The following is a 15,982-nucleotide window of genomic DNA, read 5'->3' on the forward strand; positions in this document are numbered from 1 at the left end:
TCAGTTTCTCCATTCCCTAAGGCAGACATCTGAATTCAGCTCTTTACGAAATGTGAGAACAATTGTACACTCTTGTCCACATTAATTCTCTGTATAAAGCATTAATATTTTCTCTTGGAAATTCACCTTTTCATACACCTAGAATCCTTATACTTTTTTGCATAACATGAAGAGCTGCATTTCTAAGCCCATGGTTTATAGATTAAAACATGGCTTCAGTTGTATGCAAAGATAAATCATGGACAAATGCTTTGGTTTCTGGTTTTTTTTATTCTCCTTGTCTTTTGGCTACACTTGAAATTCTGGAAGTCTGTCAGATGAGCTTTGTTCCAGAGGTGTTCAGTTTTATTTATAAAAATCCCTATCAGAGGGCTTTCTGCATCCTTCTTGTTGTCTTTACAAAGAGTGTCAGATACGAATTTCAGTATTTGAAGTATTTTCAGCTGTCAGATATCTCTGTTTATGTAGGCACAGGGGAAGGAGAAATGCATTAAGAAGTCACTGTTATTTGAAATATGTCTTTTAAAAGAAGTAATTTTTGCTTGTAATGCAAAAGGGTTTCAAAATTTAAATTATTCTACTACAAAATTCAAACATTCAGCTCATATAATAATTATCTTAGTATTTCACCATGTATTCAACTTTAATAGAATCACAACTTGGACTATGTGAGTGATTTAATTTTCAGTCTGGGCTTGTGATAAACTACAGCTGAGCTGCTATTAGCTGACCTAATTTACTATGTTTTTTTGATTTTGTGGTGGTTTGGTTTGGTTAGGGGGGGTTGTTTTGTTTTGTTTTGTTTGTTGTTTTTGAATTGTAATCAAAACCAGAATTAGGCTCACTGTTACTGACAAACCAAATTTTCTCCCTGTAAATGGTGAATCAGATTTTATAACTTCAGTTCTTAACCAAATCAATAAAGGAAAGAAACATTTTCTTCTACACTCTTCTGCTGATTTTTTTTTTTGGTGAAGAAAAAGCTATTATTAGATCACTTACTATGCAAACGTTTTAAATTCTTAGTAGATTTCTGTATGTGTTGTTTATAAACTACTGCAGATATTAATAGGCTTTATTGAACTATTGAGAGAAAATCTGAGTTTGATCTTTTTCTTCTTCAATTTAGGTCATATCCTTCAGTCACCTTCAGCGAATGTGCTTCCAACTCTGCCCTTCCATGTGCTCCGCAGTTTGTTCAGCACAACACCACTGACTACTGATGATGGAGTACTGCTTAGGCGGATGGCGCTGGAGATTGGGGCTATACATCTTATCCTTGCTTGTCTGTCTGCTCTAAGCCATCATGCACCAAGAGTGCCCAACTCTAGTCCCAACCAGGCAGAGGTAGGTTTAGCAGCAGAATAATTGCCACTGAGAAGTAGAAGAGTTTTAATTATAAAGAAGAAAATAATCTCATTTCTTACACTATAGTCTTAATTTTTGCGAAGTGGGCATTTGAATGAAGGAAAAAAATAATTGAAAGTAGTTAAGTAATTTTCCTTGCATGTTGCAAATAAAGTTAATAATCATGACATTTAACCAACAAAAGCATTGCCATGAGACATTAAGTACAAGACTTCATATTTCAGTGCATGAGAGGCATAATGCTCAACGGATGGTGGTTCTTTAATCCTCATTAGATTTTTTAGCACAACCTCATTACTTTATTTAGCATTCATCATCTAAACTCTACTGGCTGCAAATTATTTCTTAAGTGCTTCATAAATGTAAATGAGTTGTGAAAATTAATGAATTAATGCAGTGATGAGGTTTTGTTTGGTTTTGGTGTTTGCTTTTTTCTTTTTATATACCCTTTTTTACTGGTGGAGAAATGACATCTAAAGACAAAAATTTTCCATGGGGTTGAAGATCCCAAGTGATTCTCCACAATTAAAGTTTTTCAAGGTGTTTCCTGTATTATACCAGCTTCTATTCAGAACATGTATCCCCTGAATTTACAATTATGGCTTACAATTTCTGCATAACTTGTCAACTGTCTATAAAAGTGTATTTTTTAAAAAAAAAGAATACTTGTCCTGCAGTGTTGCTGTTTCAGAGGTTTGTGTGAAAAAGCTCCTGGTGGCTAAATATGGCTAAGTAGCTGCAAAATATAGGGGTGTCCATATTATAGTGGCTCTGATACTAATGAGAGGTTGTGCAAGGAAGAGGTGAAGCTGTGCCTGAGAATAATTCACTTTAACGGCTAGTCAAATCTAAGAGGGAGGTGAGATATTCTGCTTTTAATGGAATATCAGGTTGCTGACACATTAACACCTTAGCATTTTGAGGTTTTAGGAGGGAAGACTTTTACATTCCCAATGTAAAAGTTAAATGGTGATTCCAGACTGCCGTCAGTAAGGTACTTCATAGGCAATAACTTTTTTTACCATTGCAGTCTGTTCGTACATAATTTCTTTTCCTTCAAGCATTGTCTTTAACAAAGTCACTAAAGAACAGATCTGAACAGAAAATGAAGATTTTGAGAGCTGTAAATGAAATTCTGCAAACTAAAGTTGGGCACCTACTGACAAGACCTGTTTTCCATTAAGGCTAATTGTCACTAAGTAACTCTAATAAAAGTAGCAAGTGCTCATCACTTTGGAAAATGAGGTCACTTGTTTATGGTGCTAAATAGATGATTAGGAAAGTAGTCATTACAAAATGCCAGTGTAAGGGTTTTTCTGTATCGTTTTCACCAAAGATCCATTAAATTTTGAAAATTAACGTTAAGTACTTAAAGAGTTTGATAAGGGGTAAGGAATATAACATTGGAGTTAAATTAGTAAAATGCAGTGAGGCAGACCATTGGAAAAAGGTGTACAAGCACCTCTGGAAAATGTGCTCTCTGAGAACATTTTAAGGACAAGGTGTTTTCCTCTCTTTTCTGAGAGGAAATAGTGTGTTTCAGTGACCCAGAGATCATGTGTCAGAATTACACATGCACCTCTTGATATTTGGCACATTTATTCAAGATCAGCACATGCTTGAGCGTCTTAACATTTCAGTTGTGCATTGTTTGGTAACATTTCTATTCCCATCCCCTTCATCTAGTTATGTTAGTAAACTTGGCTAGGTGTTCAACAGTTCAACTTACAGAACTGTGATGTTTAGCATGATAGTGATTAACTATCATTTTAATATCTTTCATCATTGAAGCAGTGATAGTCTTGGAAAAGAAGAAAAGCAGGCTTGTAGTCCTAGTCAAATTGAGGAGTCGCTTGGAAGAATTTAGCACTGACCTGTGCTAGAACTCCATGTATTTGACACTTTCCTGTGTAAAGCTTTGAATTTTACTGGATCCTGATGATGTGTATAAAGTTATTAAGTTGGGATTACATTCTTTTGCAAGGACAAAGTCTTTCTAAAGACAGTGTTCATGAGATGAAAAATGAAAGATTATTGCAACTTCTTTTTGTTTTAACTTAGCCACAGGTGTCAAGTACACACAGCAGTGCATCAACAGAAGAACAACAGTTGTACTGGGCTAAGGGTACAGGTTTTGGAACAGGCTCCACAGCTTCAGGATGGGACGTTGAACAAGCTTTGACTAAGCAAAGGCTAGAAGAGGAGCATGTGACCTGCCTTCTGCAGGTATGTAATAATGAAATTTTGATGAATGACAAGCACTTAAAGCATTAGGACTGGAAAATAAAAATTGAGTTTGTATTTTTTCAGTCATATAGCAGAATAACTGTGATATTTTGGGCAAAAAATAATTTACAACCACCTGTCTACATGATGTATTTTCAGTGAGGCTGTTTTTTGCCATCACTAGGCTGCGTGGGTAAGCTTGGGTGACAGTTCCAAACAGACAGTGAACCAAGCAGCATTCCAGCGTATTTCCCTGGAGCTGTCACAATTCTCTGTCAACATCACTGCATTCAGTCAAAAGTAAATGGAGGACATGGAAATAGGTACTTTTTGTGTGCCAATTAATCTTACCTATTTATTTGTCACATATTTTTGCTCTGCTTTAAGGAAATGCCCATAGTTGTTGCTGATGTCCATGAATGTGTTCTGCCAGTATAGCAAAATCCCCCTCAGACATAACAGGAAAACCATGAGTATGGCAAATGACAATAGTAAGTCACCAGTAAATACTGAGATCTTAGTAAAACTGTGATGTCTTCCGAATGCCTCATGCTAAGGAGAAGAAAGTTCTGCATAATTATGCTTTCAGTCCATTGTGAAATGCACCAACCCTTGTTATCTTAGGTCACTGTAGGGAAAATGAGATTCTCTCTACTTGTGGAAAACAGCATTTGCAGAACTGTCATCTTAAGTACATTATCTAACCTAACTGCTAGGGTAGAGTACAAAGGAAATGAAATTCTGCAAATGCCCATTCCCTGACTGAAGAAGATAGCATTTTAATGTAATTAGTTATTTCAGTCACTGTAGATTAGGAGACATTATGAGGCACAAGTATCACATCCCTTGAAAATGCAAAACAAATGAAATCCAAAACGATTTTCTGAAGTGAGGAAGAGGAACATCACATTCATTACTTCAGCCAAGCTTCTAGGCAGTGTTCTGTATTATCCCATGCAGAGTTTTAGCTATAAACTGTGGTAAGTCGTGAGGTAAGGAGGCATTTGCTTTGGACAGTTAGCAGTTGGAAGAAGTAGTAGAAAACCATTCAACATTTTGCTGAAGATGTCTGTCATTCAGCAGACTTTTCCTGGTCCCTTCTTCTGCTCAGAAAAATTCTCTTGTATGGAGTGCTGATAAGATGCTTCAGTAAAGTACCATGGATAATGGAGTTAGAGCAAAGAGAAAGAATGAAAGAGAGAAGAGGCTAAAAAGGTGAATAGACCATGTGACTTCAAGTAATGCAGCCTTTCAGGCCTTGAAGTTAATTAATTTGAGAGTACAACTGCACAAATAAGACTCAGGAAAATGCATTACGTTGTATGTCTACAATACATGGTAAGGGCCTGTGAATTCAGCCAGAACCATATTGGGACAAAGAGGTGCAATTGTGAGATTACTCCCTTACTGTCACTGAGGAGAGGACTCCTTTTTGTTTGTGAATCAAGTGGTTGTTCCAAATAACTGTTATGCTCACCCTAAGTTGTTTGTTGGTTCATCTGTAAATAACAAAGGATTTTGAAACATTTACAGTTAAAAAAAAAAAATTAAAAATATGTTGTTGGTAGTTGGTGTTCTAAAGTGAGTGGGACTGATCAGCTGCATTCTTAGTGGAGTGAGCTGGCAAACTCCTGCTTTGAGTAACTCCAGCAGGTTTGTCAAAACTAGTATTAACTGATCTGCTAAAGTCATCCAGAATTATAATCATTATATCAGTCGCCAAAGTTGGAATTGTGGTCTAACAACTGTATAGATTTTTTTTTTCTGAGACACTTTGGGACTGCTGAAATAAATACCAGTACTGAACGAGCAAAGTAGCTAGTGAAGTATTATGGTGCCTTCCTTAAGGGAGGGAAGTCAAAGTTCTTTTGCCTAAAATAAATCCATTTTAATTAAGGATTTTTATGCATTTCAGGTTCTTGCCAGTTACATAAATCCTGCAGGGAGTACATCAAATGGAGAGACCCAGACTAGCCATGAGGGCAGAGGGCAAAACAGCAGTGCTCTTCCATCTGTTCTCCTGGAGTTACTCAGTCAGTCTTGCCTCATCCCAGCTATGTCTTCATACCTCCGCAATGATTCAGGTAAGGTGCCGTTGTCTCCTTCTAAATCGAAGTTGGCTTACTTCTGTCAAATAAATTTTTATGTAAGCAATGGGTTGTTCTGGGTAGTTTCAGTACATTTGCCAGTTTAGAATTGTACCAATGGAACATTCACTTGAGCCTTACAAAACAAAACTGTAGCATTCATTGAAATGCTTATTTGTTTTAAGAATTTAAACTTTGCTGTTTTAATCTCTAACTTTGTAATTTAATTGTTAAATGGGAAACCAACAGTGAACAAGTATTTATATCTGAAAAGCTTACGCTTTAGTTCTACTACAGAAGATACATGAAGAGAGAGCACTTTTTGCAAAACCATGAAACTTAATGTGAAGAAATATGTTCATTTTGTAAGACAATTGAGTTAAGTGTATGCCTGAAGTTGGTAAATGTTGCATGTACTAGGACAGTACTTTGATCAGAGCTTTTTGTGCTTTATTTAGAAAATATAAAAATAAGCCTCATCTCAAAACTGCAAAGTATTTTAAATATATGGAAACAAATAATTTTTTTAAGGGAAAAACAATGACTTGTCATCACATTTCTACTCAATTTTAAAACAAATTCATTTTGATAGTTTTTGTCCAGTATGTTGCACCTTGCTTGCCGTGGAAGCCATTTCAGTTTTACAAGGTAGTGTCAAGCGCTACGAGTTAAGCAAATGCCTGTGCAGAACTAATAGCACACAGCAGACTGTTGGTGATTTATGTTCAGTCTCTCTAGATGATGGGCTTTACTATGAAGGTACTGATAAACACTTTTTTTTTTCTTCAGTTGACTGTCAACCTGAAGTTTTTTTAACACTGCCTGAATCTTAGGTTGCATTTTTGTTCAGTTATTTTGTTTAAATGGATTTGATCCTGAAGTAGCAGCAGGAGTTTTTCCAAATTATTCAAAATTTGTTTGTGGGCTTTATTTTGCATGCCTATTTTTGGAGTAACTGATAAATGTCTTGTCATATTACTGCAGTTCTCCCTTGGATGCCTGTTGTAGGGTGTGGTGATGTGAAGTTCTTGAAACAATGTCATAGCTTCCTGTTGAGTTACACAATATATTTTATCTTTGGGGTAAAAGAAATCATCCACGTCTGAAGTATTTACAAATCTATGAAGGCCTAAAACAAGAACCTGGCTCTTCTAATCTGTAGTAACTAGAGCATTACATAATCTTGTATGATGGAAGTAGTTCAAAAAGTCTGCTGAAGCCTTATAGTAAAAATATGAAGGTCTTTCACTTACCAGTCCACAGTTTGACACCTCTCCCTAATTTTGCAGTCAGTTACTTGGTTCTATTTTGCACATATTACAGTGAGGAAAACAAACTGCACCTTATACACCAGGCTCATTATTGCAGATGAAAATAGAATTTACTTTATTATTTTACATTATAAAGAAAACAATAATCTTTCTAACAGATATTCATAAGTTCTTTTTCATTGAAGTAGAAAGAATTCATTGAGAGATCATGGCAAAAATGTTATCTAAAGGATGAAGCTGTTAGAGTTATAAAGGAATTGCAGCTGTTGAAATTAGATTTTGCAGTTTTCGATAGAAAAACATATGTGTCTGTATTAGTCACCTTTTAGCTGAAAAAGAACAGTCATGCTTGATAGAGGAGGTGAGATATGATTGAATGATTGGTGGCAAGAAGTTCAAACTAGTTTAGCTTTCTTAGGCACCATTTTTTCCCAAAATAAAAAGAAAAGGCAAAATTTCAGTGGGAAATGCTCGTTTTGGGTGTGTGTTCTACTGCTCAACTACAATTGCCTGTGCTTGGCAGAGGATGTTGAAATTATGTGCTTGTGAATTAATAATTAGTAGAGTGAACAATGTATATACTCCCTGCTTTTTCCTAAATGGATCTGTAGCTCTTAATGTGTCATATGTTAAAGCAAAGCAAAATCTTGCTTCTCAGAGAAGAGCTGTTAGTCTCCTGTTTACAAATTCACAAAGTATGTGGTTATTTCTATTGGAATTTAGAACTGTAAAACTGGAAGGTTGTTATGCTTTGATCCATGCAATAGTCTTGAAAAAGTTTCTTGCTGCATTTTTTCAAAAGCCTGTACATAAAACTACAATTAACAACGTTCTTCCTGATTTAAAAAGCAAACAACAACAAAAAAAAAACAACCAGCCAAATTTGCAGGCCTGTATAAGTCAATGATTTTCTTTGAAGACATAATAGAGCATCAATATGAGAGGGAAATTTGCAGAAGTGATGACTTTCAGAAAGAATATCCTTCTTTCATGATTATTCTCATTTAGTTAGAAATGAATCCCTGAAAACAGTTTGCCTTATTGATAGCCAGGCATAATTCCAATGCAGTTACTACTGTTTAGTTGAAAAGCAAACAGATAGTTCTCACATAAATGAGTGCAAGTTGGAGGTGATGCTGGGGCTCTCAGTGTCGCTCTGTCAGGAGACATAGCTAACAGAAAACATGGCTGTTACAAAAGAGAGGTTGCAAAGCTTGGAGCTATGTTAAGTTCTGGTACTACGCTTGTAAAACTGAAGAATTAACTTAGTGTGTTTGTAGATGAAACATTTTAAGTGTGCTTTTGGCAGGAAAGATTGAACCAGATGGTCCTTGAGGTCCCTTCCAACATGGTGTTCTATGATTCTATGAAATGTGGAAGTGACTTTTTTAAAATTCTTTTTTTAATTTATTTTTTAAAACCTCCAAGACCAGTAGTCTGTAGTAAACCAGATTTGAACCTTTCCTGTAAGAAAGGCTTCTCAATTTTAAGTGCCTTTTTTCCAGGAGGGCTGAAGACTTACCCAGAGGGAGTAGGAAAGGGAACTGCATTGGTAGTAATGCTTATGTGCATGGTATTCAAGTTTTCAGACCAGTGTATCTTCTGCTATTAAAAGGTACTTTGATGTGGAAGAAGCAGGTAATTGTATTCTTTCTGTAATTAAGACAGTGCATACACAATACTAACAGAGTGTTCCCAGGTTCTGGCACCCCAGCAGGAACAAAGTGTGTCCAGCACAATGCTGACAAAAATTACTTTTCAGCAAGTCTGTAACTTTCTCAGACTTCAGTGCATGCTACTGGAACTTAAAGGTTACCATTGTGCTTGGAGGCATTCTTCTAGTAGTTTTTTCATTTTCGCTATCAATGGTTAAAATAACAGTGACCTTCACAATTTTGTGTGTGTTTATCTGCCAGATGCATAAAATCATATGAGAAAACATTTTAGTAAAGAAATACATGCAGTGAAGCTGTGCTTACACCATGTCCTTTTATTTCACAGTAGGCTGATACTGCTGTGGTGATAGAAGATAGGAAGTATTTTGATAGTGATGAGAATTTTGTTTTGTTTATACATGTTGAGTTAGCTACAGGTATGATGTATGCTGCTTGCAATGTTGTTTTGGCAAAATTCTCAAACGATTCTGGTATCAGAATATAAGATTGGTCTACATCACATTTAGAAATTTATCCAGTTTTTTTGTTACTTGAATGTTTTGCAGTCCCTGTTTAATTTGCCCAAAACATGCACGGACTATATTGTTATCTAGACTGATCGAAGTAAAAGGAATGTTGACTGGATAAGGAGTGCTCACATATAATTTAATCTTTTAGCAACGTTACCTTGAAGTGGATCATTACAAACCAGATTGCTCTGACACATTCTGCATTTCGCATCTGCATCACATCAAGGTGATTGTGAAGTCCTTGAAAATTCTGAACTGACCACTTCAATTTCCTTAATTGCTTTTTTCTTTTAAAGAAGGAAGGTTTATCAGTCTTTGAAGGACTTTCCTCATTACGCAAGACAGATCCTAGCTTTAGTCACAAGAATGATAGCTATTGTAACCCTCACCCTGTCTCTTGATAATTTTTCCCTGGTGTGTGTCTTATGGCATTACTGTGGCTTTTAATAGCTTTCATATTAGAAGAGGAAAGTTTATCATTGGACTTCTTTTATTACATTTGTGTTGATTTAATACTTTCATTTGTAAAATTGATGTAATTCCTATCTTCTGTATCGTGGAACATCTAGCATGTATTCATTACCATGCATTTATGCACTTTTCACTCAAAGCTGTCATTGTAAAACTTTTTCACTGTTGTATATACAGCACATTTCATTTGAAGGAATTACTGCTGTAGGAAGTCTTTCAAATGTGCTCACACTTCTCTTGTTGAACAAAATGCTCAGCAATAAAATTTGCACTAACTAGAGTAAATGGCTGTTTTGGAAGCCTAGATTTTGCTGATTACTTGACTGATGACCCTAGGTTTATTAGGAGTAGTACAATGTAGTATTTACAAGTGGGAAGGGAGAAAGCAGTAGCAATAGTAGTCTTTGTAGCTAGCAAGGATTAAAGAGAGAAGGCAGTGAAAGGGACTCAGGAAACGGAAGAAAAAAATCAAGTTACTTTTAGGACAAGGACTGTGTTTTGTTATACATTGGGACATTGAAAAGCCCAGCAAAGTTGGGATTTACTAGTGATGCCACAATACCTCTTCTCGCTTAAATATACAGTACTGCTTTGTTCCTAAGCTATGAACCCTAAGATGACTTAATCTTGTTTAAAACAGAAGAGTGAGAAATTTGATACCACCTCCTCCTTGGAAGACAAACCTCATAGCAAGTTGCAGCATTTTGCCTGAGTTACCTTTGCTTGAATTTCCAGGCTCACAGATAATACTGTGAATTTAGCTGCAGCTTTCTTGCATGCTCCCCTCTTAGTCTCTTAGCCACTCTTCATTCTTCGGTGGACAAAAGACTCCATGTGTTGTATTCAGCATAGCTCGTGGTGTTAGCTTAGCTCAGTCTTCTTTGGGTTTGACTGCTGACAGGAAATGATGCGTTTCCATGTAAGAGCTCCACTAAAAGGATTATTTACTTACCAAAATGTTCCACTTCGTAACAGTCCGATACTTGCTTTTAATGTACTTCTCATAGTTTACTAAGTACTGTTGCACCCTGATCTTGTGGTTTTATTAGCGGTTGTGCTGCCATATCCATGCTGCCAAATACCTCATGTGAATCTTTAAGTACTGTGAACAAATCTGTTGGAGGTGAACATACTGACTTCCTTTTCTGCCTCTTTTCATGTATATATTTGTTTGTTGAGTCCATTAAAACCATACTTCTCAGGCCTTGCCTGCTTACCTCACATCTTGAACTACATTAGATTGCATGGTGAAGTTAGGGTATTTCTACCAATCATTTTGATTCCCAAGACATATGTTATTGCTTAACTTTACAAAAAGTAGTCCAGTTCCACTGGACTGAGTAGGTTGAATACTTTAGGAAGCTCATGTACCCTTACAGATCTCTGAAGTTGGTATACTGAGCTTACTTGGCTAAGAGCACCGCATCTTTGTTCATCAGTTTTTGAAGGTGTAAAGGTACTGCTTCAATGTACATATTGAATCATCATGAAATTCTGCTTTTCCCTAGATTATTGACCCTTTTACTGTGTCTGAGAAGAGGTGGCTCTAATACACTCTTTGTTGATGAGATTCTTGTGCATGTATTTGATTATCTGTATAAGCATCACAGCTGTATATTGGAGCTCACTTAAGAGGATAGAGCACATGAGTATAGAGCAGAAGTGTTACCTGTTAAGGGAGCATTTTAGACTTCTAAAGCAAAATATAATTTATATGCTGGGGCAATTTCTGATGATACTATTCTGTAACTTTCTTCAAAGGATCAAAACCTTTTGCTATATTTAGAAGTACACATAGAAGTACAATGACAGTTTAGGTAGACAGAATATAATTACCACAATTACATATTCCTCTAGTTTTCACTAATGTTCATTCATTAGTAAAAGAATAATGCTGAATCTCTGCAAAAATTTGGTTATAACTTCAGGTTTGGCTTTTGTTTTGCTGTTGAAGTGTTAACAAGAACAGGTGCAGTATCCCAGTTCAGTGCTGGAGTACTAGTTGACTCACAGTTTAGAGAAGAGATCTATGCACTGAAATGACATGAAATAAAACTGTTTATTTTTTCAGAATTGACAATTTTTGGAATAACTTCAGGATCAAAAGAAACAGCACTAATTTCTACCTTAATTTCATACTTCTGTTTAGTTTTCAGGTTTGTGTAATCTCTCATTTAAGACCAATCTCAAAGGTCCTTGTATTATATTAATGCAATGATAGCCACAAGTTTGTAGATAAAAGTAGTATATTGAAAAAATAGTAGTGTATTGACTGTCTTCTGTATTCTTAAACTTGAATAACCTGCATAATTCTTCAAGAATGTAGCTTAGTTTTACAGAATGCTTTGGTGCTCCATATACTAAAAATGAGTATACAATACTAGAGACTTGCTGTAGGCTATGGTTAGTGAATATGTTTTCTTTTTGTAAATGGTTCCTTCCAGTGCAGCCTCACTTCTGTTTATCATTTCCTCTGGTTGAGCCAGTATTGACTCAGAGTTGCAAAACCAGAATATACCCTTTTCCACCTCATTTGTCCATAAACCAGTGTTGCAGCATAGTTTCTGCAACTGACTGAAATACCATTGCCAAATTCATTCTGCTCTAGATCCCTGACCTTAGTTATACATGGGATTGTTTTGAAATGACTTCCAAAGGCTCAGTTGGTTTAGCAGTTACGAAGTTATATACAGTAATAAGCTATCACCTATACAAGGGATATATTTTTTTGCTTGTGTTTTTATGGAAGGACTGCATACAGTTTTGCAGTCTAGGAGAAGGAACTGAGCTGGTTTTTCAGAAATGCAGCCCCTCCATTGTTCGTCTGTGGCACATGTAATCCTAAGAAAGGTATTTATTAAAACCAATGTTGCCCCTTTTTTTTTTTTTTTCAGTGTTACTTTTGCACTGTTTTTAATCCTAAATTCTCAAAAATAGCTTTTCTGTTACTAGATATATGCAAAATATACTCATGAATACAAAAACTTACATATCTCAGACTGTCTGCAGCTGTGGATCTAATTCAAAGACATACATAGGTTTCATTTAAAACATGGAATTAGTTCCATTAATTGCAGCAGTCTCTTTGCATCTTTCATGGAGTATGCATAAGAGTTGCAGTTCTGGGCCTCAATCATAAATGATACAAAAAGGGAAAATGTCTTTGGTACCTGGTCCAGAAAGAGAGACTATGCTGTTCTGGGCTGTTTTCCTTGCATGAGCATTAATCCTTTTGTGGTACGCGTTATTATACTTGAAAATAAGCATCAGGATGAAAACACAAAAGCTGTGTTTGACTTATTTTAAACACATTCTAAAAATGGCTATATAGAAAATGTAACTTGTTTTTTTTTCATTTGGAGAATATTGTTCTGTAGCTTGTAGATACTAATATTTCATTTTAAAAAGTACTACTGAAACTTATTTTTTCACACCACTTCAAAGGATTTTTAATTAGAAAAGTACATTGTCAGTATAGCATGATGACTTCAAATACACATTCAGTAAAGGCCATAAAATCTAACCTTTTTCAGCTTTCCACAAGACTAACAAAATGCTGCAGAATATAGTCAATAGTTAAAATTTTATTTAAACACTACAATTTTTGGTATAACAGTGTTCCTGTTTGCACACTTTTTATACATTATAAGCCTAAATTGTGATAAAAAAGCCTTTTTTCTGTTTTCTGCTCTCAGCTATGAGGGAAGATATTGCACAAAACCATGGAAAGCATCATGGGGCTTGCTTATATGTATTTATATATTTAATATCTTTCTGTATTCTGATTGTTTCTAGTGTTTGCTTACGTTTCTTCTGCCTTGCATGTTTGATGGCATTTAAACAGTGCTATTTTGAATTCATCTTTTATCAATGAGAAGTTGAATATTCGTCTGCCTTAATTTACATAATTTAGCACTCTGTCTGGGCTCACAGATACATTTAGCAGTTGTTGATACATCACCCTTAGCTAGACACTTGGTTCTGGAATGTTTTTGATGATCTTTTCAGACCATGGAGGTTTTTCCTTTAAATTTAGAAATCATTCTTACCATTGCTGGTCTTTGCACTGTGTGCTGTGCAATTGATGTTCAAAAATGTCATCAAAGTGTAGTGTAGATGTACACAAAAACAATAACAAATAAATTGAGCACAGTTCCAATAATCCCAAGCAGTGCTAAAATAGATTCTTCTTTTTCTTCCTTTTCCTCTTGCCTTTTTACATCTTCCAGTGTTGTGATGGCTGAGGTCCCCATTTTTCCTGCAAATACCTTCACCAGTATTCTGGCAGCTAGCTAGAAGAAAGAAAGCAAATGGTAAATCTGGTCTGACAAACAAGCAAGCTTTGATACTTTCAAAAAGAAATTCCATACTTCTTTACAAGGATTTTTTTTAATGCTGTATTTATAGAGTTGTATCAATGTCGTGTGTGTGTGTGAACATGTTCATATTAAAAGTAATTCTTCTGTAGGATAGATTTGATAGGAGTTAAAAATAGCTGGATGCTTCAAGCCAATTAATGTGCTTTATTGTAAGAGAAATTTAAAATCTGTCCTTCCAGGCTAATTTATTTCCTTAGGAAACATAGACCTGGTTAAAGCAGGTATGTGGGCATTATCAAATACTCCAAAATGCGTTACAAGATTATGTGAATATTCAGCTGTTGTAAAAAAATTTAACTGTCACAGTACAAAACTAGCTGAAAATATTCATATCTGCTCTTTTGGAACATAGAAAATATGCCTCCTTAATACAGTATCACAGTCTTTTTTGACCAGGGAGCCCTAAGTAGAAAATTGCAGGTGAGATCTTAGGCTTTTACATGTTCTATAGAACATCTTTTTTAACATCCATGCAACAGTAAACATTTAACAGAAAATGTCTCTCTCTCGTATAAAGGTTGTTACATGTGTTTATTATTGCAGAATGCCAAAGCACAGTAGTACTTTTATAGTAACAAAATTCTATGTAAGGATTCAAAATAGATATTTACAGATGCATATGTGATTTATTACCCTTTTCGTTACAAAATTGGGGTTGGCAGATCATCTCTATTACTTATCTGCTCATGTATTCTTAATTCACAGTCAAATATCCTTTAGAAACATTCTCCGTAAAATTATGTTCATTGATGGCAGAGATGTTGATATTATATGTAATCTACTGTGCTGTTTTAGCCTTATTAATCAGGAATTTGCAAGCTTTAACCAAAATTTCATTGGGATTTCTACTAGTTCAGATAGCCCCCATTTACTGAAGATTTGCTATCACATTTTACAGTGCAATAGCTTTTTTTTTCCCAGCAAACATCTTTAATCATTGGAGATAAACATTTCTGCTTTGAATCTCATTAAAGCTATCAGATCAAAGCATATGTGTCTCACAGAAAGGTAATAAAAAAAAAATGTTTCTTACCCTACATTGCATTAGGAATAAAATGTCATCAGACATGCTTCTTACTCGTCGATTCAGCGGCAAGCCAGGCTTTTATCTTCATGAAGGGGCTGCTCTCCTCACTCAGACAGACCAGACAAGAGCATGAACAGTTCCTCGATGAAGTTTATCAGTGAAGACAATAATGCTACAGAATCTTCTTTCTCAGTAATCCATTAAAGCAAGTGTAGCCAAAAACCAGTAAAACCCTTTCTGGTAACGATCCTGAGTGTTGACTAATTCTTACTAAAATTGAGGATTTTTTTTTCCTTAGATGATGCAGTGCAACGAAATGCATGCCATTCCTTTCTGTCTTTTAACAAAACAAATACAAACAGCTCCTGGTTTTATTCAGTTAGTTATTTATTAAGACTTCAGAAAACCCCAGCCTTTGATTTACTCTATGTGGCAGCTGTCTGAAGAGGCTTTCTCACGTTGACAAGCTGTAATTCCAAATGCAGCGAACTACGTGCAGTCACACTATGTAATTTTAGTCCAGCCTGCAAAAGGATGAAAAGAAGTCAGCTTTACTGGCAATAGTGTGAACGCCGTCACACACCTGCATTCAGAGCCTCTGCAAAGAATTCCAAGGTATTCTTCCGAGCATTGCATAACTTAAGCAGGCAAATCTGAAGAGAGGAATGACAGTGGCTTTAGCTGAACACTGTGGTGAGCTGTGACATTGATTAAACATGCGCTTGGCACTTGCTGAATAAAGAAGGAGCTACAAGCCACCCTTGCAGATAGCGAGTTGCATAACAATGTGCAATGGCTCTGCTGTTTCATTGTCAGGCCCAGCACATTTTAATTCTGTACTAACAGAAAGTGTGCTGTGTAAAGAGGAGTAGAGTTAACTGTACTTCAGGGTTTTCTGAGGAAGTGCTGCATGACAAATGGTGACATTAAGGCATTCAAGCTGAAACAGTGTTTCTGCCTTTTGTCTT

At 35.7% G+C, this 15,982-nt stretch overlaps 1 protein-coding gene across 1 annotated transcript in view; it reads left to right on the plus strand.

Moving 5' to 3' along the window:
* The window catches only part of BIRC6 (baculoviral IAP repeat containing 6), a 179,943-nt gene that overhangs the window by 114,028 nt on the left and 49,933 nt on the right, over positions 1–15,982 (plus strand). The window contains exons 63-65 of the mRNA XM_054394854.1: positions 1,130–1,347; positions 3,430–3,594; positions 5,510–5,678. Coding sequence (XP_054250829.1) covers positions 1,130–1,347; positions 3,430–3,594; positions 5,510–5,678 — 552 coding nt within the window. The remainder of the gene's footprint in view (positions 1–1,129; positions 1,348–3,429; positions 3,595–5,509; positions 5,679–15,982) is intronic.

This window comes from Indicator indicator, chromosome 2, assembly GCF_027791375.1.
Source record: "Indicator indicator isolate 239-I01 chromosome 2, UM_Iind_1.1, whole genome shotgun sequence".
In the NCBI taxonomy this organism is placed as follows: domain Eukaryota; kingdom Metazoa; phylum Chordata; class Aves; order Piciformes; family Indicatoridae; genus Indicator; species Indicator indicator.